Source organism: Marmota monax, unplaced genomic scaffold (assembly GCF_021218885.2).
Source record: "Marmota monax isolate L192 unplaced genomic scaffold, Marmota_monax_Labrador192_F-V1.1 WCK01_AAM20220418_F8-fsc00046, whole genome shotgun sequence".
NCBI lineage: Eukaryota > Metazoa > Chordata > Mammalia > Rodentia > Sciuridae > Marmota > Marmota monax.
Window position 1 is genome coordinate 709,182 of NW_026692486.1, and position 24,725 is coordinate 733,906.

Here is a 24,725-nt window from a genome sequence, read left to right on the forward strand (position 1 = left end):
GAAATAACTTGTTTCTGATATGTATTTATCAAATATAATTCTGTTTATTTTTCAGACCCAGATAATTTTAGTTATTAAATATGCTTATGAGATAGAAAACTGTTGATTTCAATAGAGCATGCATTCTTCTATTTTGATTTTTTTTACTTGTGATTTATTGAATGACATTCTTGTATAGCTATATTTTAAAAACACAAACAGTTGCAAACATCTAATGATAATATCTGCAAGAAACTGGAAAAAACGTTAAGATACCATTTTATATACCGTGGTCTGTAATAATGATTTTAGTTCAATTTTGTCCCCATGTCTTATGCCAAGAAAGACTGATTTATAAAGCATGTTCCTCTACCCAGAACCAGATAATACTGGAGATAATTACTATGCCTGGTTCGAATTTAAGAGCAATTTCCTGAGGCACCACTTGTAAAAGTGAAAGAACATACATTGGAATGACTACTGGTTGGCTATATATTAAAAGGAAAATAAGGAATTGGTTCACAGAGCCCATTTTTCAATATCAGTTTAAATAATACATCATCCTGAAGATCTCATAGAACCCTTCAATGTGTGATTTTACTATATGGATACATAAACTTTTTAAACTTTTGTTTGTTTGTTTTTGGCATATAGAAAAACCAAATCAATTATAGTCCAATTCCATACAATTTATTTGCAAATATCAGTGCTTTATCAGCCAAAAGTAAGAGGTAATAAGATCTAAAGCACAATTTGGATTTCTCCTAGAAATCAAACTATATTTTTACATCAAATAAAGAGAAAATTGTTACCTGTGTTAATAAACATCTTATTATATTTAACATTTTAAAAGAACACTGAAAATGGCAAGAACATCGTTTTATTTTACCTTTGAAAGAAACCCATTAAATTTTAAAAGAAAATTAATTTTGAAGATTTAACACACAATTCAACTTAAAAAAAAAAGAAAAAGATGCTCTTTTAGCTTAAGGTAGACCAGTAATAGGTTCATTTAATCTTGTTTTAGAAAACGACTGTGAACTATTCTTCACATATTTTTAGGGTCTTTAAATTTATCCATGCCTTAAGAATGATATTTTCTTCTTATGAAGTTGGAAAAACCAAATGAGGGAGTGAGCAGACCTTTGGCAAATTAAAATAAAAAATCAATTAAATGGTTTAGGCCATTGTTTGGGTTTTTTAAAAACATCATTTTTTTACTTATTTATCTTTGAATAATTAACTTGGATAAATCTTTAGTTTCAGTTACTTGATTTACCAAGGGAAAATTTAAAAATATAGATTTTTCTAGATGCTTAGTTCAGAGAAGATGATGTTATAGTATGGGAGGATTTAAAAAAAACAAAAGCTTTTCTTTCTTTCTAGATTAAAGAAACAAAAGGCAGATAGTTTTTAATCTAAATATCTATTAGAAAACAAATATATTTAAAGCAATGAGTAACAACAAATCCCATTAAGTATTAAACATTTTAGTTATTAAATATGTTCAAATAAGGGTTCCTAACACTTCTGCACTGCAGAAGCACACTGATTATAGAGCTCAGACTGTTATGTTCTCATGTCAGTTTATTTTTGGCATAAACGTATCTAAAGTCACATCTAAATAAATGTGATAATAGATAAACCATTAGTAACTTACTGTTGATTGATTCCTAAATCTTTCACAAACTATCATTATCTGATTGACATATCCTTAGGGTGAATACTTTTATGAACCCTTGCTTTTACGCCAAATACAACACTGAATTAATCTTCTTTAAAGTTAGTCGTACTAGTAAAGTTATTTAAAACTGAATTCAAAACTGTTTCTGTTTCTATTGGCACAATAAAAATTAACATTTTGTAAGTAAACTGTTTTGTATCAAAAGTTAGAAAATGAAATGGCACATATAGAACAGGTTTTGATGAGAATAAGCAATCATTTATAATGGAGCTTTTTCAGTACATGATGTCTGTAAGCACCCTTTCATGGGTAAAGTTTCCCTTTGTAATTGCTAGAAGTTTCCCTTTCCAATGTGTAGAGAACACAGAGAAATACAGTCTTACTGTATTTTCAAAGATATCCTATAGAAAACATTACAGTTTTAAACTTTTTTTTTTTTTAAGAAAAAAAGCAAAAAACAAACCCAATATCATTTTCTTCCCTTGTGTATAGTACACATTCATGAATGTCCATTAGGCACAAGGGAAATTGTTTATACCACATAAGGAACTCTCTAATAGTGAGATTATCAAACATGGTGAAATGACCAATGGGTTCCATTCAGTGAGCAAGAGGAAAACAAATGCAAGAAGATTTGTTTTAATCACTAAACATCGAAGGTTTTAATTTTTAAAAACAATGTTTGTAAACTTGCCCACAAAAGCTGGGTAGTATTAGCCAGTAAGGCACTTTGTCAGCAGACGAAGTAGTAAAGGCTGGATGATTGGCAATTTGCTTAACAGGAAACACTCTATACTAAAGACAGCAAAGACTGGAGTGGGTGGTCCTTTTACTTGTTTACTGTCAAACAGGAGTGGGGAAAGCCCTAAAAATGTTTATTTCACTTTGTTTACCAATTTTCCCTGCAGAAGAAGTCTTTTCGTTGTCATCTTAAAAATATATTAGGAGCTATCAATTTAATAGTGTACCCTTTTTCAATCTAATATCTAAAAGAATATTAACACAGTAGATGTATTTTCAAAACATCCAAGCCATTCTTATTTAAAAATGAATTACAAAACAAAAGATCTTAGTATAAAAATGTTCCATGTTATTAACAATTCCCTTGCAACTTCTGATGGCTTCACATTATTACAATATAAGCTTTGGTATAAAACATGCAAATACAAGCCAACAAGGTTGTGAATACAGTGTCGCCAAACACAAAGCACTTATGAAACAAGGGTTGCGCAGACAGCAGATTCGGGAAGATAACACGCAGCAGGATGACCAGTTCGTTCTTCTACTGGTTCTTATTTATCTCTCTCCATCAAAATCTTCATCAGAGATTGACTCATGAAATAGGGTCTTATTCTAGAACCTTCGTTTCGTTCTAAGTCTTCCACTAGGAGGAAGAATGGCACAGAGTTAAGTATCAAAGAAAAACTGTAAGAGAAGTAACATCGCCATCTGCTGCATACTTGTTTTACAGCAATTCACAATATCACTTTTTTTTAAAACAGTTAACGTTTTTGTAAACATAGGTATGAAAAAACAATCAGCCCTTGTTATCATGATAGCAAAATATTAGCGCATTCTGTCTACCAGGTCAGATTTTGCCAATATGGAATGTCTGTCAGTTGCACGGTCAAGGAAATAACTTTTACTTTCTTTTTCTCCATTTACTTCCTAAATTACCATATTGGTTCAAGATATTGTTGCTTTGACACCAACAACATAGACAGTACAGCTTTGAAAGATAACATTTGTACAATTTTAGTGGATGGTATTTTCAGATCCCTCAAATGAAAGTTTTGAGAAATAATGCTCTGTTTTTACAGTTATTAGTTTACTTGTTCTGTAAGACAATGGCTTCTAAATTTCTTTTCAAAAACAATGCTCATTTTTACTCTAAGCATTTCAGTTACACAAAGAACTAATAGAGAATATCTTTCTGACTAGGAATAAGCCAATAATACAGTTAAACAGGCAACTGTTTCTTACATGTTGACTTAAATTTATTCAAGTGATTTTCTAACTTTTATGTGTGTTGGGATCAACTAGAGAAGTTCATACATTTGAAGGTCCTTGTTCAAGCACAACATATCATAATCACTTGGGTAGGGCAAGGGCATGGATCTGTATTTATAACAAGTTCACTGATAGAGGTTACTGTTTTACTAGATCTTTGTTGTGGCCCTTGTATTATTGAACAACAAAGTAATAGTAAAAATCTAGAAAGATAAGCAATCACTCTTTTTTTGCATTATGCTTCAAGAAGAATGAAAATTAAGAGTTTTTTATTTTTGCCAAGAAGTGAGGCCAGGTGACACTGTTGACTACAATAAACTCAAGAAAGAATGCTAAGAACAAGTTGCTGGTCCATAGGATGGATATTTTGAAAATCTTTTCTATTCATTGGCTACATACTATTAAGCTGCCATAATAAGTCTAAATCTAGCTTCCTACACATTTCAGTGTAATTAAGTAAGTTAGTATTTATAGTAATTTGTAACACAATAATACATTTATGACTCTCTTCTTGGATATGCAGATCATGTTCCAATCAACATGTCAGGTCAACGTGTTCCATTCAGCCAATCCTTATAGGAAAGCTGAGTGTAAAAGCCAAAAGGATGCCAACCGGTTCAGTGATTCTTTTGGGTTTCATTTTTACACTGTTAGCTGCATCATATGCATTTGCACAAGGAGGGGCAGGCAGGTATGTGAGCATCTGAATCATACTTTGCTCTGTTGTGCAAGACTTAGGCATGGCTTACCAGAAACCGGCTTTTTGCTCTGACCAGCAGCAGTGGAGGGTGCAATAACACTTCTCTTATGCCCTGGAGAAAGAGATTTCCTAACCTGGAGCATGTCCATTGTACAGGTACCAGATGAGGTACCTAATGGAGGACCAGTAACATATTTCCTTAGGGTAAATACTGAAGTGTCTTATTTATCTCTTCTCTTTCCTCACTGAAGATTGAGCTAAATTTTAACCTTTTGTAGAACAAAGCCACATAATCCTTATAATCTAGAACTATAGGTATTATCATGACAAGAAAAATCACTTGTCTGAAGCAAATCCATATTAATTTTATACATGGTTGGAGTAGGAAATTCTGGCTGGAGATGAAAGGCCTGAGTTACGTGGCAATTTCAGTTCAGAATATTCTCATGGTTATTGGAGGCTCCTATTATTGGAAATGACATTCTAGAACTCAGATTTGACTTCAATATAAATATAATTTCACTAAAACAGAATGGACTGTGAAGGTTCTTCACTACCTTCACCCAGTAATGCTCTGTAGAACTTGTGTGACAATAACATCTAGATGATTGTTACGGACTTGACTCACATACCGAAATATACTTTTTAAGGAACCATTAATACACACTTAATCACAGTTTGGAGAGTTGTCCACCAGCTTGAACAATATAAACAAAACCATAGCACCATATTTACAAATTTAGTACCTTATGCTGGTTAACTATAAACAATATTTTTATGGCTAACTAATTACACATTTATAGTGCTTTCAAAAGTTGCATGAATATCCTTTACAAATATACACTTATAAAAAGAAAGGCTATCAAAGTGCTGTAATGGAAATAGCACACCATTATAAAAGTTATTAAAACACTTTCTGCTATAGATTTTTAAAAATGATTGACATTAACACTTTGCTCTTCGGCTAGGACCACAGTCTATAAAGTAGACTACTTCACAGAGGTCATTGTCCTCAAGAGTCTGACACTTCAGATGGTGCCAAGTGCTGACTTTTTAGAAAGAGCACAGAAATTTCACATTACCCCAAAGCAACATTTTCAAATTACACTTGGCCTAGTTTACAAAACTTCAACTTAAGTGTGGGTGGCACTGCTGGGAGAGTTTCTACTCTGCCTCTGGGGAGCTGGATGCTTCTTGATCAGAATCCCATGCAGGCTAGGGGATATGAAGTAGGGTTTTTCTGCAGATCCATCATTTCTTTCCAGATCTTCACCTGTGAATGCAGCAGCCAAAGCAGGGCAAAAGCAGCAAGCAGCAGAACAATCATACACATTTTTATAAATTGGAGAATCGAACAGGGAAAAATCAGAGAAATCAGAATTAGTCAAATATAAGAGAAATTAACACAGTTAAGTTGCTGATGCTGGACAAGGCGAGAGGCCCCCACTTCTGCCCAGAAGCATTGGCCCTTCACACTAGTCCTCTCCACTCCCAAAGAAATTTATTCAGATAGTTTCAAAGTTAACAAGGCTATCCATGTCAATGGTTATCTTTAAATACTATGACTGTTCCTTTCAGAAACTTATAAAGGGCCACATTCCTGGGGATGAAGTTGAATAAGAACTATATTAATTGTGTGATAAATGTAGAATAATAGTTGGATATCAGAATTTAAAGTCACTTTTGATAGTAGTCCATATACTGATGTTGCAGCTCCTTCAAGCTGAGGCCCAGGGGTGTAAAATAGCTGAATGTGATCTGGGAGGCAGTGAGGAAGAGAGAGCCAGGCTCTGGATGTCTAGGCCAACTCTCATCCTATTGAACTATAAAGCTCCCTCCCCTAAGTCCTTGTGGTCTACCTCAGATTACATTTCAAGGCGAATGCCAGGGTTCACTGACTTCTCTCATATGTGAATTTACCTTCCTCTTCGCTTGCTGAAGCGAATAGGAAAACGATGGCACTGTCACTGACCCACCTACTGGGTGGCTGGGGGGAGCCTCAGAACTATGATCAGCAGCTAGGAGAAATTTGCATGGGACCAAGTTTCCAGTGAATATATATGATTCACAGCACAGATTATCTAGATTCTTTGGGGAAGCTGGATTATTGACTTAGTAGATTTTTATATTAGAACTCACAGTGACCTTCCTTACACACAAAATGAAAAAGCTAGGAAGGAACATGATAGACAATGCACATTTTTGTTGTTGTTGTTGTTGTTTTTCTTGTCCTTAACCTTATTTCTATATAATATCACATGTTATATATCTGTATCATTTTTACCCTTGAGGTAGCAAGCCTGGTCTGGATCATGAATAATGATCTACCACTATTATTTTTTCCCAGCATAATGGATATAAAAAGATATATAAAAAACAAAAAGTATCCAACACAACCAGAATTTGGCTGAGGGTATCACTTAAGAAGAAAGTCTCCAGAGTATGATGCTGCCTCTCATAATAACTGGGAGGGAAGAGGAATGCCACCCAGTTTCCCTTGTTCTCTATTATCAGAGACAATAGTCTTTGAAAAAGAAACTGTGTCAACACACACTGTATTGAATAAAACTGACATTACACTCATCTTCAAGAAGTTGGAAATCTATTAATAAATATAGATGGAAAATATGTTGTTTTAATTTCCTAAGTTAAAAGTACACTGACAAATTTTAAATCAACATTATTAGCCTAAGCTTTCAAAGACTGAGTACTGGTAGGTTCTAGACATTTCCTAAGATGAATTTTAAGAAATATTTTAAGTTACAAGAATAAAGATCATAGATAGATCTCCAAATAGTGCCTATGATGAGCATCTGAGATGACAGAGCCCCTTCTCTATGATGGCTGAGGCATAGCCTAAGGACCATATGCCTTCTTCCATCCCATGACAAAGCTGGAATTTTCTCATGTTTTCTAAATATGACTTTTCTTTTTAAAAAAAATACAAAAAACAGAGATACTAGTAAAGGATTAAACTTTTCTGTTCCATTTACAGCCAGAGGAAAGGCTAAGTGGTACACAAAGATTCTCTGATTTCTTTGTCCAGTTATTTAAATTATTTCTTAACATGTTCAGAAAGAAAAAAAAAAAAGGTCATTATTTTCTAGGAGATTTTTCTTCACATATTTTACCTTATAATCATTATATCCTCTCATGACCCCAGTGTGAAATTGATGCTGTAGGTTACTCTATAAAAATACTGATAGTTTTATACACATGGATTGCTCAGTAATGCCCTGTACAAAAATAAGTTTTCTCTGCTCTTTTAAGAGCAACATGTCAGAGACATCATATCTCCAGGTATATAACTGTATGCCTAATGGATTCTGTTATCTCACTGGCTGACCCTACGTTCTTTAGGTTTGCCACAGAGATGTCACTGAAGGTGAAAGCCAGATCAAAATCCTGATGGGCACCAGGTTTTCTGGGTTATTATTTTACATGAGGTGCTAATATAAAGCATTTGAGGTGATAATATAAAGCATTTGTTCTGTGTATGTGAATTGCACATGCCACCCAGGGGCTCAGTGGTAAAAGAGGCATTGAAACTCTTAAGGTTCTAAATGGATCCAACCACTTCCCCTATATCCATGTATTATGCTGTTACATTGTATGAGTTGACAGTATGGATTTTTGAAACTGTTGCCATCTTGGCTTTGCAAGTGATCTCCTCAAAGAATTCCCAAAACCCAGTGCACAAAGTTCAGTTACATCCTCAGTTCTGTTCACAAAGCACATCAGAAGTCCATCACTGTTGTAAATTTGAAAAAATATTAAGAACTGAAAAAATAATTTCATGCTAGTACCCAGCCATGACCCAAAACATTCATTTTTTAGTAGATGACTTTCTTGTACTTGGTAAACTGTTCTCTCCACTGTTGAAGTTCTGTTTTGTTTCTCTATCTCTTTAATTTTTATTTTTGTAAGTGTGGGTGATTTTGTAATTTCTCCACAGTTTACTAAGGTATAATTTCCCCAGGTTTATTGAGGTTTGATTGACAAATAACAAATTGTATATATTTAAGGCATGGAGTGTTCTGATACACATACATATCGTGGTGTGGTTACGGAAATCAAGCTAATTAACATATCCATCATCTCACATAGTTATCTTTTTTGTGTGTGTTTGGTGAGGTTGCTTAAGATTTCTCATAGCCAATTCCAAGTATATAATATAGTTTTGTTAATTATGATGACCATGGTGTACATGAGATTTCCAGACTTGTTATCCTGCAACTGCAATTTTGTTCTCATTGAAAAAAAATTTCCTTGGGTTCCTCACCCCTTGGTTCCTGCTCTGCATTCTTCTCCTTTCTTGAGTTTGCATTCTTAGATTCTATATATAAATGAGATTAAGCAATATTTGTTTCTCTGTCTCTGGGTTATTTCCCAGCTGTTAAGGTTTAAAGAGTATATACTAAGCAATGTCTCCTTCCAAATAAATACTGCTTTGTGCTTGTAGCTGGGTAATAACAAACCCACAAATCAGCTAGAAATGTGGGTCCTCACCTTCTCACCTGTCAGTTATCCAGGAAAGGGGGTATTACACATACTGAATACTTACAGAAGCAGAGGAAAATTGTTTCAACACACATTGAATAGACGCTGAAGCACCCCTTAGCAATTAGATAAGATCCAAAAATGACAGTCTGAAATGGATAGAGAAGAAAATCAGCATGTCATTGACTTTGTCCAGAACAACAATGCAGGTGAAAATGAAAGTCATGGCAATAAAGCTTTGAAAACTCTGTTAGATTTCAAAGTAGAGACCAAAAATATTAATAATGCTTTTGTGTGCTCTGTCCTGAGACTTAAAGAAAATGTACTAGATTGCCTATTTGTTTTTTTTTTCTGCTGTCCCAATGCCTATCCCAAATATCCCAGTTTTAGGATACAGCATACCAAGTCAGTAAAGCAAAGGGATTAAAAGCACATACTTCCTGGGTTTGAATCACTGCTCAGGGGCTCAACAAGTTAACCTCTCTGGGCCCCTTATATTAAACTGGCAGTAGAGAAGACAAGAATGTGGGTAACAACAGCATTTATTCCATAGGGATGAGTGAGGTAATACATTATAACAGAGACTCCAAACTTCACCCAGATATCCTCCAGTTGCCTCATCATCTATCTAGATGTTGGGATAATTCAGCAGATTTCCTGACCAGGAACTGCTCTGCCCACAGGGAACTACTTCACTGGAGGGCAACACCCCTAAGGGCAGTTCATGGCTGCCAGGTGCCTGGTGAGGCTGATGAAGGCCCAGATCCTTTGCCAGAATTTAATTGTAATTATGTCTGTGGTCTCAGCTATAACTGCAGCAGAGGTCAGCTTTTTCTGTTGTCCTGTCCTGCCCTCCTGGCTTACTTGCAAATGTACCTTAGCAGAGAACTAATAAAAAACTTTCTACATGAATTTCTTTGTGTCAACAGTTGTTTGCAAGAAACCTAATCTCTAAAGCAGAATGGAGGTTGGCACAAAGTTAGATCCATAATGTTAGCTGTCATTTTGACTGCTCTTTTTTTTTTAATTTCCCTATCTCTGATAAATCAGAGTCAACAATACTCAGCTGCTATCAGCTGCTATGGACTGAATTGTGCTCCCCTCAACCCCAATTCTCATGTTGAAACCCTAAACCCTGATGTGATGGAATTGGAAGATAAGTCTGTGGACAATTAGTTCAGAAGAGTGGTACCCTTATAGAGGGATTAATGCCCTTATAACAAGGGACATGAAAGACACCTCTCTCTCTCTCTTCCTCTCTCTCTTTCCCCACCACATAAACCAACAGTAAGGTATTCATCTGTGTACTAGGAAGAGGGCCTCCAGAAATGGAATCAACTAAGAATAAATTTCTATTGTTTAAGTCATCCAGTCTATGGTACCTATAGCAACCTCAGCTGACTAAGACACCAGTTCTTACCAGCAATGGTACCCAGTAGTAATTTAAAGATGTTGGTCCTTGTATAATCGTTGGTATTTTTTGTGTGAAGATCAAGAAGGCCAGGATACCTACATTGAAAAGGCAGAACACATATATTATGCACTTATAAAAGCGGTAGCTTTTTGCAGCAGAGCATTTTCCAAAGCATCTTTTCAACTTTTTATTATTTTTTAGTAGTAGTACTTACCTATAAACCCAGAAATTAGAATTTTCCCCAGGAACAATATAAAGTGTGTAACTTCATCTGTAACTGCAACTCTGAGTATCAGAAAAAAAGAAAGTATAACTTTATGTTTAAAATGCACTTGTTACTTGAAATTTATGAGAGTAAATAATTCATGAGTTCTTTTTAATAGGTCTTTGCTAAAATTTCATTCAACAATCGTTAAATAAAAGAAATAAAAGTAGAACCCAGAGACAAAATTCTGACTTATTTTTAAATGAAATAAACAGAAGATGGCATTGTAGGCCTGTCGGGTATCATGCAATCCGAGGTGTCAGCCTCTCCTCTCCCTTTCTCTCTCTCTCTCTCTCTCTCTCTCTCTCTCTCCCCCCCACACCCCCTCATTGAGGTTATAGAAACCCTGAATCCTGAAGATGCTGTATTTATTCTCCAATTTTGTTCACTCAGTCTCCATTAATTTTGGGAGAGGATATGGTCAGTGATAAGACTACAATGTGGTTCATCTGGGGAATTTCTTAAGCAAAAGAGATAATAAAAATGAACAAATGGGGGCTGGGATTGTGACTCAGTGGTAGAGTGCTTGCCTAGCACGTGTGAGGCACTGGGTTCAATCCTCAGCACCACATAAAAATAAATAGATAAAACAAAGATATTGTGTTCACCTACAACTAAATTTAAAAAAAAAGAACAAATGCCAGTGTATATAAAAATCTAGGTGGATGATGAAAAACAATTCTAGGATATGAAAAGAAATTAGTGATGTGAGAGAGAAGATTTAAATCTATCAAATTAAAGTAACATTCTTGCCTAACAAGGCTACCAATACTTCAAATAACATATGAAGGATATAAATAACATATGAAGAATATAATGCTCAGGTTCATCAAACTGTTGCAAGTTTCAACCTGATTACTTACTTTATAATGTTTCTCATCAGCAGATTGAAAGCATCTCTTGTTGATATGCAGAAGTTTTTCCCATATATTGCAATCTGAGGAAAACAATTGATACTATTCTTGAGTCAGTAGCATACTCTGACACGACCAACAGACAATCCAATGATAGGAAAACAATTAGATATTTTTCTGTCATCCATACTGATGCCCTCCTCCTTCCAACATATGGGTTTGTGGGAGGCATGAGGACTGTGTGTTCCTCAACTTGGCAGAGCCCTCAGGGTCCCTGACATGATAATGTCCTTCACTTGCCCTAGACCCTGAACTCCAGGGGTTAGACTGCCTCCTACAGATGCACGTCTTTTTATCAAGTTTCAGGTAAGGACCGCTGTCCTTGGAATGTTTTGGATGGACTAAATATTATAGTCTTTACATCAAAAATTGCTCAAATCCAATGCCTTTCCCTGTATTTGTTTTGCTGATTAAAAGACTCAACAGAATACACTCACTGGAGGTAAATGAACAATTATTTGAATCTCCATGACTATTTGAATCACTTCTCCAGACCCCTTTGTCACTGTGATAATAAGCAAGTGTCATATGGTAGTAGCTTCTAAAATTTAAGAAGATTAAATTTCTGAGTCCCCTCTTAAAAAATATCTTTAGAAGTTGTCATATTCCCATGAGAAATACATAACAAATTCAGTCAAATACTGTCAATATCTACACATTTTAACACAAGATTCACAAAAAATCATGAGGCCCTCCTTTCTTCAAATTATGTAAATCCCATAATTAGAAACATATTTTATTCTCAGAGTGAAACATCAACAAAGTTCTCCACCTACTCCTTCAAAGACCACACAATGGTTTTCAATCTAGCACCCTTTTAAGTTCCAGTACTTACACTCTCAAAAAAGATATTGAAGGTAACTATACCCGCAAGAGTACGATATAATTAAGATCCTGCCTCAACTACAGAAGCACAGCCCTGCATCTCAGGTTGGATTCACAAACCCTTTTATCAACATGGCAATGAGTTCAACTGCATTATGTAAAAGTGCTTTAAAGGGAGCAGCATAGATCTGGGGTTGGGTTTGTAAGCAGTAGCTTGGTAAATTTTGAAAAAGAAACCTACTTACCATAATATAGGCATTTCTGTTTAAAAACTTTACCATTTTTTCCAAACACCAGAAACAGCATGTCAGGCAGCATTGTAGAAATTTGGAAATGCTGTTTTGGGCTTCTGTGAGAAGGAGATATTTAAATCTATTAATGATTTGTTTCTGAATCCTATGATTCAAAATAAATAATAATATTTAAATAAATAAATAATATGGTAAATAAAAAATGTTAAAAATGGGCCTTACATTTTTTATTGTGGCAAAATAGACATAAAATTTGTCATTTTAATTATTCTTACATTTACAATTCAGTGGCCTTGAGCACATTTACAATGCTGTGCAACCATCACACAACCCATTTTCAGAACTCTTTATCATCTCAGACAGGAATTCTATAAGCATTCAACAATAATTCCTTGATGCCCACCTCCCACAGCTTCTTGTAACCTCTATTAGACTTTCTGTCCATAAGAATTTGCCTCTTTTGGGTCCCTCATAAGTGGGATCGTAAAAAATGTGTCATTTTTGTATCTTACGTATTTCACTTAACATAATGTCTTCAAGCTTCATCATTTCATTATTTTTTAAGGCTGACTAGTATTCTATTGAATGTATTCAACAAATTTAACTTTTGCCACATCTGTTAAAGGAAATTTGTATCGTTTCCATCTTTCGACTATTGTTAATAATGCAGCTATGAACACTGTTGTGCAAATATCTTTTGAAGTCCTCATTTTCAATTTTTTGGAAATATATCTAGAAGAGGAACTTCTGGATGAATTGTAAATTCCATTTTTAACTTTTGAAGGAACTGCCATACTGTTTCCAACAGTGGTTGTTCCATTCTCACCAGTGATATACAAAGGTTCAATTTCTCTGCATTCTCATCAACACTTTAATTTTCTGTTTTTGTTGTTGTTTTGATAGCCATTCTAAGGAGTGTGAAAATAATTTAATTGTGGTTTTAACTTTGCATTTTACAAATAGTGATATTGAGCATCTTTTCATGTCCCTATTGGCTATTTATGTATCGTTTTTGGAGTAATGTCCATTTAGCTCTTTGCCCATTTTGAACTATTTTTTTCTTTTTTGCTGTTGATTTGTAGTTGCTCTTCATATACTCTGGAGATTAATCCTTTATCTGGCATATTATTTGCAAATATCTTCCACGGTGAGTTGTTGCTTCATTTACCTATAGTATTTTTTGATGCCCAAGTATTTTAAATTATTTTTTATTGATTCATGGTAATTATACATAATAGTGAGATTCATTATGCCACATTCATAGGATTTGATCAATCATTCTCCAGTACCTTCCTTTTCCCTTCTCCTTCTTCCCCTCCTGGATCTACCTACACTCTATACTAATCTCCCTTCTATTGTTTTTATTATTATTTTATTTACAGCATTATAATTATATATTGATATATAAGTGGGCTTTATTTATTGTGGTATACTTATATATAAACATAGCATAATTTGCTAGATTTTGTTCCAAAACTTTTTTTTTTCCAAATTTTGGTACTTTCTCAGTTCCTTCCTGCCTCCCTGCTCCCCACCCTTTGAACTGTACTATTGATTGTCCTTAATTTTGAAGTCGTATTTATTTATTTATTTACTTTGCCCATGCTTTTGGTGTGATAGCTAAGAAATCATCACCAAATCCAATGTCATGAAGATTTCTTCCTATGTTTGCTTTTAAGAGTTTTATAGTATTAGCTGTTATGTTTAGCTCTTTGATCCATTTTGAATTAATTTTCATATTTGGTGTAAGGTGAGGGTCCAACTTCATACTTTCACATGTGGATATCCAGGTTTTCCAGCACTAGTAGTTGAGAGACTAATTTTCACAGCAAATGGTTTTATATGTGAGGGTTTATTTCTGAAATCTCTAGTCTATTGCAGGCCTTCATATCTATCCTTATGCTAATTCTACACTGCTTTAATTACTAGAGCTTTGTATTAAGTTTTGAACTAATTTTAGTTCAAAGGAATAGTTGTTCCTTTTCAAGGTTGTTTCAGCTATCTTTTAAGGCAGATTCTAAACACAGTTCCTGTTTTTGAACTCTGTGTATCATATTAAAGGCTCTGTCAGTGATATTCACATTCATATTTTCAATCTAACCTGACCTGATCCCTAGGCGTGGAACTGCGTACCTGACATCACTACGCTTCCCATCAGTGACAAGATTAAAATAGATTTCTTAATCTTGCACTTTTTTTAATCTGCTTCTCACGTCTTTATAAATAGGACCACACACTTTCCCCCCTCTTTTTCTTCACCAGTGCCCCTCCCTTTCCTGGCATTCGATCCTCCGGTGGCAAGTCCTATTGGGTTGTTCTTCAAAATGTTTTCCAAATGTGACCATTCCCATCTTTACTACCCCAGTCCAAGTTAGTCATCAAGCCTCTCCCTACCCCCTAGCTATTCTTTTTACAACAGTCAGGAAGTCTGAAATAAATTCTGAAATCTTACTTTTAAGTTGGCTGTCCATGTATTCTAGGACCATTTTAAATATTTGAATTAATGAAAGAATTAAAGCTCCAAATGCTAGTGATCCTGTGTGATATCTAGACAAATAAAACAAGAATAAAAGTTTAAAATAAGCTTAAACTCTTAACTATCCGGTTACTATTCAAACAATTTTCACAGGGAAAAGGAATCTGCAGAAGAAAGAGATTTTATTCACATGGAGGGACATCTCCACGGAAGGTTTTAAACCATATACATCTGTCTTGTCCTTCATCTATCAACAGTCTATTCTCAAAAAAATAGACAGTTTGACCTGATCAGTGAAGATACACAGCCAAGTTAATCTTTAATCTTTCATTTGGTGTTCTCTTTTATCTCGTCCCATCTTTAGGAATTCATGGGATTTAGAAGAATATTGGCCTGGGTAGAGATTGTAAAACCATGGCTATGAAAACAGACAAGCCAATGGCTGTCCATAAATATTAAACCCCACTCTTAACCTCATTTTTACTTTGCCACTTGAAGCAACTAGCCAAGACTGAAATATGAGCATACTAAATATAACTGAGGATATAGGTAAAGGAGCTTAACATTGGAGCTTACCGTAAAGCGTATCCAAATGCAGTAAAAAGTGGAAATGGTGGAATATCATCGGGTTTTTTCATGGCCCAGTAATAAGCAGCAAAGGCACCAGCAAGGGAACACTGACCCAATGCAATGACAAAGTTTACAAGCCAGATAAAGACAAATAGATTGTATATATGGAAGGTATTGATGTACTGATGGTACAGAGTCTTTCCACCACCATAGAAAGCAAAGTTACAATGAGCTCCCGGGCAAACTCTGGGAATTTCAGTTGTATTAAAACTCTGTACTCAGGAAACAAAACAAAAGAAAACAAAGCACAAGAATAAATTCCACTTCAAAATAACATCTCCCTGCCTTTTTGTCTTTTGTAGCTCCCAAATAGCATGTCTTGTTTTTTTTTTCTATATTAGCTTTTGCTGTTACTCCACCATTTTCTATTAGATCACTTTATATAATTCTTTAATGAGCCCTGGAAAGTACCTAATTTTCAATCATATGCTCATCACTCTGCAGCTACTATAATTTCACATTTATTAGTGTTTTGTTGGCCATAACAGCCTCTTGAGTATATGATAGAACAAGAAAACTCAGGAAAAAAAGTGATAGTGCTTTCTCTCCAGTATGCCTACCGTTTTCAATGCTCTCCTCCTTAACAGCTGACCCACCCTCCCATTCTAAGTAAATAGTTATTGTTGCATTTGTGCATTGAAAACTCCATTTCCAGATGAATACAACTGCAAGATGAAATGCAGTAGAACTCTGTAATGAAGTAAGTACTGAAGAGAGTTTCTTCTACTTACCTCTGGTTCACAGATTTTATTTGAATAGATACATGGCTCATCTGTGGCTGTAACTGTGTACATAGGTATTCCTGATGTAGCCAAAAAACTGAATGGACTCTATTAAGGAAAAAAATTTTTGCTGGGACATTGAAAATAGACAAGAAAATAACACAGATAACTCTAAAGTTTATGGGGAGATGAACTTCAATATCTTCTAATATTTTAATAATTCATTACTTATCACACCTAAGTTAATATAACCTGCCCCCCCTGCCCTGAGTGGCTCCTAAAAACAGTGAAATATAAAGGACCTCTCTTTGGTTATGTGAGGCCAAAAGAAAACAAGTCTACCACATGATTTTTTTTAAGGAGAAATTAAATCAATAGACAAAACATTTTAGAGCTTGGAAAAAATATCCAGGTATTTCTTTAGGATGTTCCTTGTTTTCCCAGAGAAAGAAAACACTGAAAATAAATTCCTCTTCCTTAACAGTAAATATGGACTTTTGGATTAAAGAGGTCACTCATCAAAGGATACACTGCAGTCACAACCCAGTAGGAAATGCAGATTAAGAGCAGAAAGAAAGTTAAAACTGGATATAGTAATGTACTAGGAATGCATCCAATGGCTCTGAAATAAAACAAATATTTGAAATTCAATCAGAACTGTAATTTCTCAGTGAAATTTTTGTCTGTTAGAAATAGAAATAAGCCTTAGACTGAATTAATTCTAAGAACCTGATTCTTTTTTACTGATCATTCTGTTTGATTCTTATTTGGTTTTTATTTGTATTTATTACCTTTTCTTTTTAAAGTAAGTTGGGATATTCTTCCAAGAACACTGTTATTGTATCTGGTGTATAATGTATGGCTAGGAAAAACCCTGTAAGAATTTGAATAATGAAGTACAATGAGCATCCTTGATTGCTGCCTAAAGTCCCCCAAACTTTCTTCTATGTAGTTATTTGTGTCTGGACCATAAAGTGCTGATACATTATAATCACGAGACCTATTCCTTTGTTCAGATTGTTAAACTTTTAAAGTTGGAGACCTTGAAGATTTTCTGTTAAACCTTGAAGATCTCCTTCTGAGTTCTTCCCTAATTCAAAAATACCTAGCTGGGTGCAGATATGAATACCCATAATCCCAGCAGCTCAGAAGGCTGAGGCAGAAGGACTGTGGGTTCAAAGCCAGCCTCATCAATTTAGCAAGACCCTGTCTCAAAAAAAAGCAAAACAACAACAAAAACCAAAACAGGCTGGGGGTGTGAGTCAGTAGGTAAGTGCCCCTGGCTTCAATTCCTGGAACAAAAAAAAAAAAAAAAAAAAAAAAACAGAAACAAAACCAAAAACAGTCATAATAACAACAACAACAAAAACCCTTCTGTTATATTCAAATGAATTCATTTACAAACATTGAGTGTTGGGAACTTACTTTTACATGATACCATTCATTCCATTTTCCTGACAAAGTATTAGGAAATTCTGCATTTTCTAACTATTTGCAACTTATTTCCAGGAAGAAATGTTCATGGTCAATTACCACTATTTTTTGCCATAGCAACCCTTCAAGTAACTCCATATCCATTTTTTTTTTCTCCTGGATAATCATTTCTTTGATTTCCTCATAGGATATGGTTTGTAAAATGTTCATCATTCTAGCTGGGCTGTTTCTAACTACTACTTACAAATGACCATTTTAGTATATGACAGAACACAGTTTGATGTACCATTTAAAAATATGATGGGAATCCTACTGCTGCAGATGCTTTGACCTGTCTCAGTTCTTTGGCATTTGTTACCTTTCCTTCACTATTTAAGCTATGTTGTTCTCTCTTTTCTTGATACACTGATTTCAAGTGAACTACTGTGTATCCTTAATTTTACTTTGAATTTGCATATGCATTCATTCCAGTCTTTATTTTCCCTTGAGTAAGCTATCAACTTGTTACAGTAGTATTAGCTCTTCAATACACACACACACACACACACACACTTAGGGTCATAACAAGTGGGGCATGTTACCTTGAACTGCACAGTAACATACTATTTTAAGAAATAAACCCAGAAAATCAGTGGTGTTCAGTGGATAATGATAGGGCAACAGTTATTGTGGGAAAAAGAGAGAGAGTTTAACAAACTGCTTGTTGACTATTTAAACCACTGGTTTCAGGTGGCACTATTATTATTATAATAATGTGGCAGTTTGGTTACAATAGTCTTTAAAGATGATTAAAAATAATTTTGGTTCTTGGTCCTTAACAACTTAGTTTCCATCGTCCTAAGTAAAGAGTGTGCTATTGGCTTTATAGGAATGTTCTCCTTGTTTCTTCCATGCATTATTCAAAAGTTTAGAGTAAATGCTATCCTCAAGTGACCTTTTGGAATAGTTTATAAACTATAGGTGTTATTACCTCCCAGCATGAATTTTATGAAAGATTTAGTGTTTATTTTATAATATTTTAAAATAAAAATGGCTCTGTGTTCCTGAATCATGAGCCTTACAGAATGAGTAGTCTGGTGCTGCTAGAATTGTTCCATTAGAAAATGTTGTCAATCATATATAAATGATAATAGCATATAACTGAATTATAGAATCATGGTGATTTAAGTTCTATAAAACATCTCAACTATTAATGTTAATATATGACACAGTAAGGATATAATATAACCTGTAATATAGCTCTTATATAGAACTTTGTTGCTCACTTCAACCTTTTATTCTTCTAATATACACTTGGTGCTCAAAAAAATTGATACATGGACAAGACAGATTGTATCCTATTTACCCTGTAATAACTGAGGATTTGTTAGCTGGGTGTGGTGGTGCACACCTATAATCCCAGCTACTAGGAAAACTGAACCAGGAGGATCTTGAGTTTGAGATCAGCCTTGGCAATTTAGAGAAACCCTCACTCAAAATTTAAAAAAAAAATAACAATGAGCTAGGGGTGTGACTCAGGGGTAAGTGTCCCTCGAGTCAATCTTCAGTACCACAAAAAAAATAGAAATAAAAAACAAAAAGGGATTGTTAGTGGTGAATTTTCTAGTAAGAGTCCTCCTGGATGGAAAATAGTTTTCTTTAAGGAGTCTTCTTAGTGGGAAAACTGTGTGGGGAGTGCAACTAGCAGTGGCTGACTTCACTGACTGACTGAGTTTCTATAGTAAGAGCCTTACTTGCTCCCTTCCTTCAGCAGAACAATGGCGACACGGATTCGTCTCCTGAAGGCGATCAGCAAGATGATGACAATCACTTCAATGATGATGAGTATTATCACTTAGAACAGGGGAAAAAAAAATCAATACAAAAACAAACTTCCTCCGCAAAAGTTAGACCTGTGCTTTAAGATTATTTCTGTCATTTCTGACACTTTATAATTTAAACGTGCTGCCTTTCCAAAATACCAACCTTCTGAGTCAGTTTTAACACCTGCATGATATACTAAGAAATTCAGACTAACACCTTTAGCTAGAGTTTAAACATATCAATTGAAAAGGCTTCATTTTATCCATGAAAACATTTCACACCTCTTGTAGAAATTGAGAAATAGGCAATTAAGAAGGAAGGGTTTCCTTCCATGGTAAGAAACTATGACAGAAGAACTTTTTAGGCTGTTCACCTTGTTCCAATGTCTCTCAACTATCCTTGCTGTCAGGGCAGTCTCTTGGCTGCTACATTTTTATTTTGTGACTCCACCCACCAGAGCCACCACTATTGATGGAACTGGAGTGTAAATACAAGCAAACTTGGCCAATAAACATCTTAGAATCAAAACTAAGGGAACTTAGTTTAGTCCTGAAGTTTATAAGCCTCTTGAACTGAGGGTAATACAAATTTAGTGAACTGTGTCAAATCTATCTTTATGTGAAAAAAGTGAATCACAAAGAAAGAATAACATGTATGTGTGTAAAGAAAAAGAATAAAGAGAGGGAAATTTGAGTTCTTTGGGACCTTTTCTTTTCTTGATGCAATTAAATTTGAACATCCAGCTCCTTTTTTGAGTTTGATGAGCTACTTCTATATTTTTATAATAAATAGCTCCCTCCTCCACCCCTAGAGCTTGTTTCAGTTTTTTCTCTTTAGCTAGCTAAATTAGGTTTGTTAAAACTTAATTTTACATAATCTCAATGATCATGTCCTCAATTCTGAGATGAATATTTAGCAACAAAATTTTAGGGAAAGTAATAATTTTAATATGCATTCTGATTTCAGAAATGTTAAACGTAGAAAGGTATGGATCATAAAATCAAGAAAATATAGTATTACTAATAATAGACCGAAAAGTATAGAAGAAACTTTATAGAAACTTAAAAGCCTACCCAGGAAGGAATCCTTACTATAATCTCCTTGCTAGGTGTTCTATTCATGCTTGAGCACATTCAGTGATGGACAGCTCATTATTCATTCTATTATGATAACACATTCTGATATCATATCACACATCAGTTAAGATGTCCAAGTAAGTAAAATGAGTTAACTTGGAGCTGCAGGAGGAGCTTATGTAAGTATCATCTTGCTTCAACATCTTCTTTTAGTGAAGCTATGTATTTATACTTTCATGCACATTTTATTCTCTTAAAACACTAATTTCATTCTTAAATTGTGGAATATAGCTACTTTATGCTAAAACTGTTATCTTCTGATAAACCTAAGGAAATGACATATTGAAATTGCATTAAGGAACATTGTATATTAAACTTATAATAAGAAAGTGAAATATCAAAATGGTTACCTTAGAGAAATTTAAATGTCTTTTGAATTTATGTACTATGTTGCCCTCTTATGTCTGACTAAGAGTAAGTAATATAAACATATTTGATATCCTATAGAACTGATATTATAACTCTATAATTTAACAGAAGATTAGAACCTGGGGCATAAGAAAACTACCCAGGGTCATGAAGTTAATAGCAGAGAGGAATAGAACTATCTTCCAACATGATCAAGGACTCGTAAAATTATTTTTTATTTGTAAATGCTTATTTTTAGTGTTTTCTTCATAATTTCACATGTATGCTTTTTTCTCTGGTACTTAGAATTTTGCCAAATACAGAGAAAGTAATCAATTAATATCTGATCAATTATGAAGCCACAGGGACTTGTCACTGTATGTTTCCCCTTCTGAGGTTCTTTCTGGACTCCTTATCAGACCTCCCTGAACATGGTAAAGAGCAAAATGAGCAATATAAAAAGGAAATTTTTTTTTGAGCAACATGTAATTAGAGATAATTAAAATCTTGATTAAAGAACATGAATCTCTGAAGTGCAAGGAATATTATAATAAAACCATTCTATGAATATAAGATTAAAGTCATCTTGGAAATTTTGCTTTAAAAATTAATATTACCCTTAACTAATTCAATAATCTGAACAAACATTTTAAAATTTACATTTGTTTTCAGTTACTTATTGCTCAAATTCCTACAATAGTTCAAATGTCTTGTTATGAGAAAAAGTTTCTTATTTTCTTTTTACTTAAACAAGTTTGAAAGATCAACCTTTTATTTCTTTTTGAACATCTTTCTTAGATATCAGGTTACTGTCCATAAACACCCAAAACCCAACCATTTTAAGTTGAAGGCAAATGACTTGAGATCCTTGTAAAGTAATATTTTCTTAGATCATACAATAAATTCTCCTCAATGACTTTTCCATTTGCTATAGCTTGCAGACATTTACCTGTAATTCCATTAGTGGGAAATGTATTTAACAGTTTACACCAACCCATGCTTTCCTTATATGAAGAGATATCTTTTCATTATTATGATAACAAAATTAGTTTTTAAAATCCACTCACAAAATGAGAACCATGTCTGTTTCAATTTAAAGTACATGCTTATGTTTGTCTCAATCCCGATGTCATATATAGTCAGTGTAGAATTTGGGTGGTGCTGAAGATTGTTGTATTCCTGGTAACAGTACCATATTCCTTGAAAAGAAAGAAACACATACTAATGTAAAATGTTATTTTCTGAATTAGAAGCCATATGCTAATCACAAATAACTATGTGAAACTAGTCAGTATGGTCATTTCTACAAAGGTAAGATTCATATTTACATGGTAAATATTTTATTTGGATCTAAAAGTCTAAATTGCTTCTGTATTTGACAGGTTTTCAGTTTTTATGTGGATAACTCTGACTTTAAATGTATTTTTGGTTACTAACAACCTTAATGTCTATCAATAGGAACTGGTTAAATAAATATGGCATATTTGTTCAGTAAGGAAATGTGTTGAAATCTCTCTGGGAGAGAGATTCAACCCAATTCAACACTCAATACCAATTTATTATTTATTAACTTATTTATCCTTATAAATTAGGAATTTCAAGACTTTTTTTTTTATACTGGAGATTGAACCCAGGGTGCTTAACCACTGAGTCATATCCCAGCCTTGAGGCTATCTTAAGACAAGAACAAAAGTTTAGAATTGATATTATTTTAGTTAATTTAATTCTTTTTCTCCTTAATAAGGTATTTTATTTAAAAGTATCATCTGATACTATTATAGTTTCTAAAGCTTTCTTCTGTTTAATGATTGCTAGTATTTTTTTTACCCATCTTTACACTTTCAAATATTGTATTTTCTTTTGTGTAACTTTGTAAATAACAGAGTTCCATCTTGTATATCTGTATTTTCCTCATATTTTTATTGGTGCATTATAATTATACACAATGGTGGGATTTATCATTACATATTCATACATGCACACAGTATAACAATTTGGCCAATACTATTCCCAGGTATTTCCACTTTCTTTCTCTTCCTTCCATTGCCTGATTGCTTTCCTCTACTGATTTCCTTTCAATTTTCATGAGATTCTCTCCTGCCTACCTTTCTTTTCCTTTTTCCTAACTTTCACACATAAGAGAAAACATATGACCCTTGTCTTTCTGAACTTGGCTTATTTTGCTTAACATAATGTTCTCAAGTTCTATCCATCTTCCTGCAAAAGCTGAAACTCTATTGTGTCTATGTACCACATTTTCTTTATCTAATCATCCGTTGATGGACATCTAGGCTGATTCCATAATTTGGCTACTGTGAACTGTGCTGCTATAAACATGGGTATGCATGCTATAGTATACTGACTTTAATTCTTTAGGATAAATACTGAGGAGTATTTATCCTTAGATAGAGCTAAGTTACATGGAGGTTCCATTCCTAGTCTTTTCAAGAACCTCCATACTGATTTCTGTGGTGGTACTAATTCACAATCCTACCAATAGTATAAAGTTTTTCTTTTTCTCTCCAGCCTCTCCAGCATCTGTTATTGTTTGTATTCTTGTTGGCTGCCATTCTGACTGGAGTGAGATGAAATCTCAGTGTAGTTTTGTCTTGCATTTCTCTAAAGGCTAACAATGTTGAACACCTTTACATTTATTTGTTGTCCACCCTCTGGTGGAGGGTTTGGATTTTCTCAATATAGAATCATATCATCAGCAATGACCGCTCATTTGACTTTTCCTTTTCCTAGTCATATCCTTTTGATTTCCTTTCCTTGCCTGATCACTCTGATTAATGTTTCAAGGACTATATTGAATAGGAGTGGTGAGAGTGCACAGTCTTGTCTTTTTCCTGATTTTAAAGGAAATGCTTTTTGTTTTTCTCTATTTAGTATGATTTTGGCTTTGGGTTTGTCATGAATAGCCTTTACTATATTGAGGTAAGTTTCTTCAATCCCTGGCTTCTCTATTTTTTTGTAACATGAATGGGTGTTGAATTTTATCAAAGGTCTTTTCTACATCTATTGAAATGATCATATAATTTTTGTCCTTAATTTTATTTAAGTAGTGAATTACATCTATTGATTTGGATATGTTGAATGAAACTTGCATCCCTGGAATGAAACCCATTTGATCATGCAGTATTATCTTTTTGATGTTTTTGAATAGTTTACTAACATCTTATTGAGAAGTTTTTATCTATGTTCATTAGGGATATTGGTCTATAGTTTTCTTTCCTTGATGTGTCTTTGTCTGGTTTTGGTATCAGGTTTATACTGGTTTTATAAAATGTATATGGGTATATTTCCCCCCCTTTTCAATTTCATGGAATTATTTAAGAAAGAATGGTATTAGTTCTTTTAGATCTTCTGTAAAGTTCTGGTAGAACTCAGCTGAGAATCCAATAGGTCCTGGGCTTTTTTTTTGAAAGACTTTAAATTGCTCTTTCTATTTTGTAATTCGACATTGCTCTGTTTAGGTTTCCTATATCTTCTAAATTCAATTTGGGCAGGTCATATGTTTCTAGAATTTTGTCAACATCTTCCAGATTTTCTAGTTTATTGGACTATGAATTTTCAAAATAGATTCTGATAATCCTCTGGATTTCAGAAGGGTCTGTGTGATATTTCCTTTTTC

At 34.1% G+C, this 24,725-nt stretch overlaps 1 protein-coding gene across 1 annotated transcript in view; it reads right to left on the bottom strand.

The window, feature by feature from the left end:
* Positions 1-279: 279 nt before the first annotated feature.
* Slc44a5 (solute carrier family 44 member 5) overlaps positions 280-24,725 on the bottom strand; it is a 349,441-nt gene continuing 324,995 nt past the window's right edge. The window contains exons 11-22 of the mRNA XM_058578926.1: positions 22,159-22,290; positions 19,538-19,637; positions 16,900-16,992; positions 16,380-16,467; positions 15,595-15,860; positions 14,995-15,089; positions 12,537-12,640; positions 11,416-11,489; positions 10,502-10,572; positions 10,294-10,382; positions 8,938-9,022; positions 280-5,646 (exon numbers count right to left, since the gene is read on the bottom strand). Of these exons, the coding sequence (XP_058434909.1) occupies positions 5,507-5,646; positions 8,938-9,022; positions 10,294-10,382; positions 10,502-10,572; positions 11,416-11,489; positions 12,537-12,640; positions 14,995-15,089; positions 15,595-15,860; positions 16,380-16,467; positions 16,900-16,992; positions 19,538-19,637; positions 22,159-22,290 (1,337 nt within the window). The 3' untranslated portion in view covers positions 280-5,506. The remainder of the gene's footprint in view (positions 5,647-8,937; positions 9,023-10,293; positions 10,383-10,501; positions 10,573-11,415; positions 11,490-12,536; positions 12,641-14,994; positions 15,090-15,594; positions 15,861-16,379; positions 16,468-16,899; positions 16,993-19,537; positions 19,638-22,158; positions 22,291-24,725) is intronic.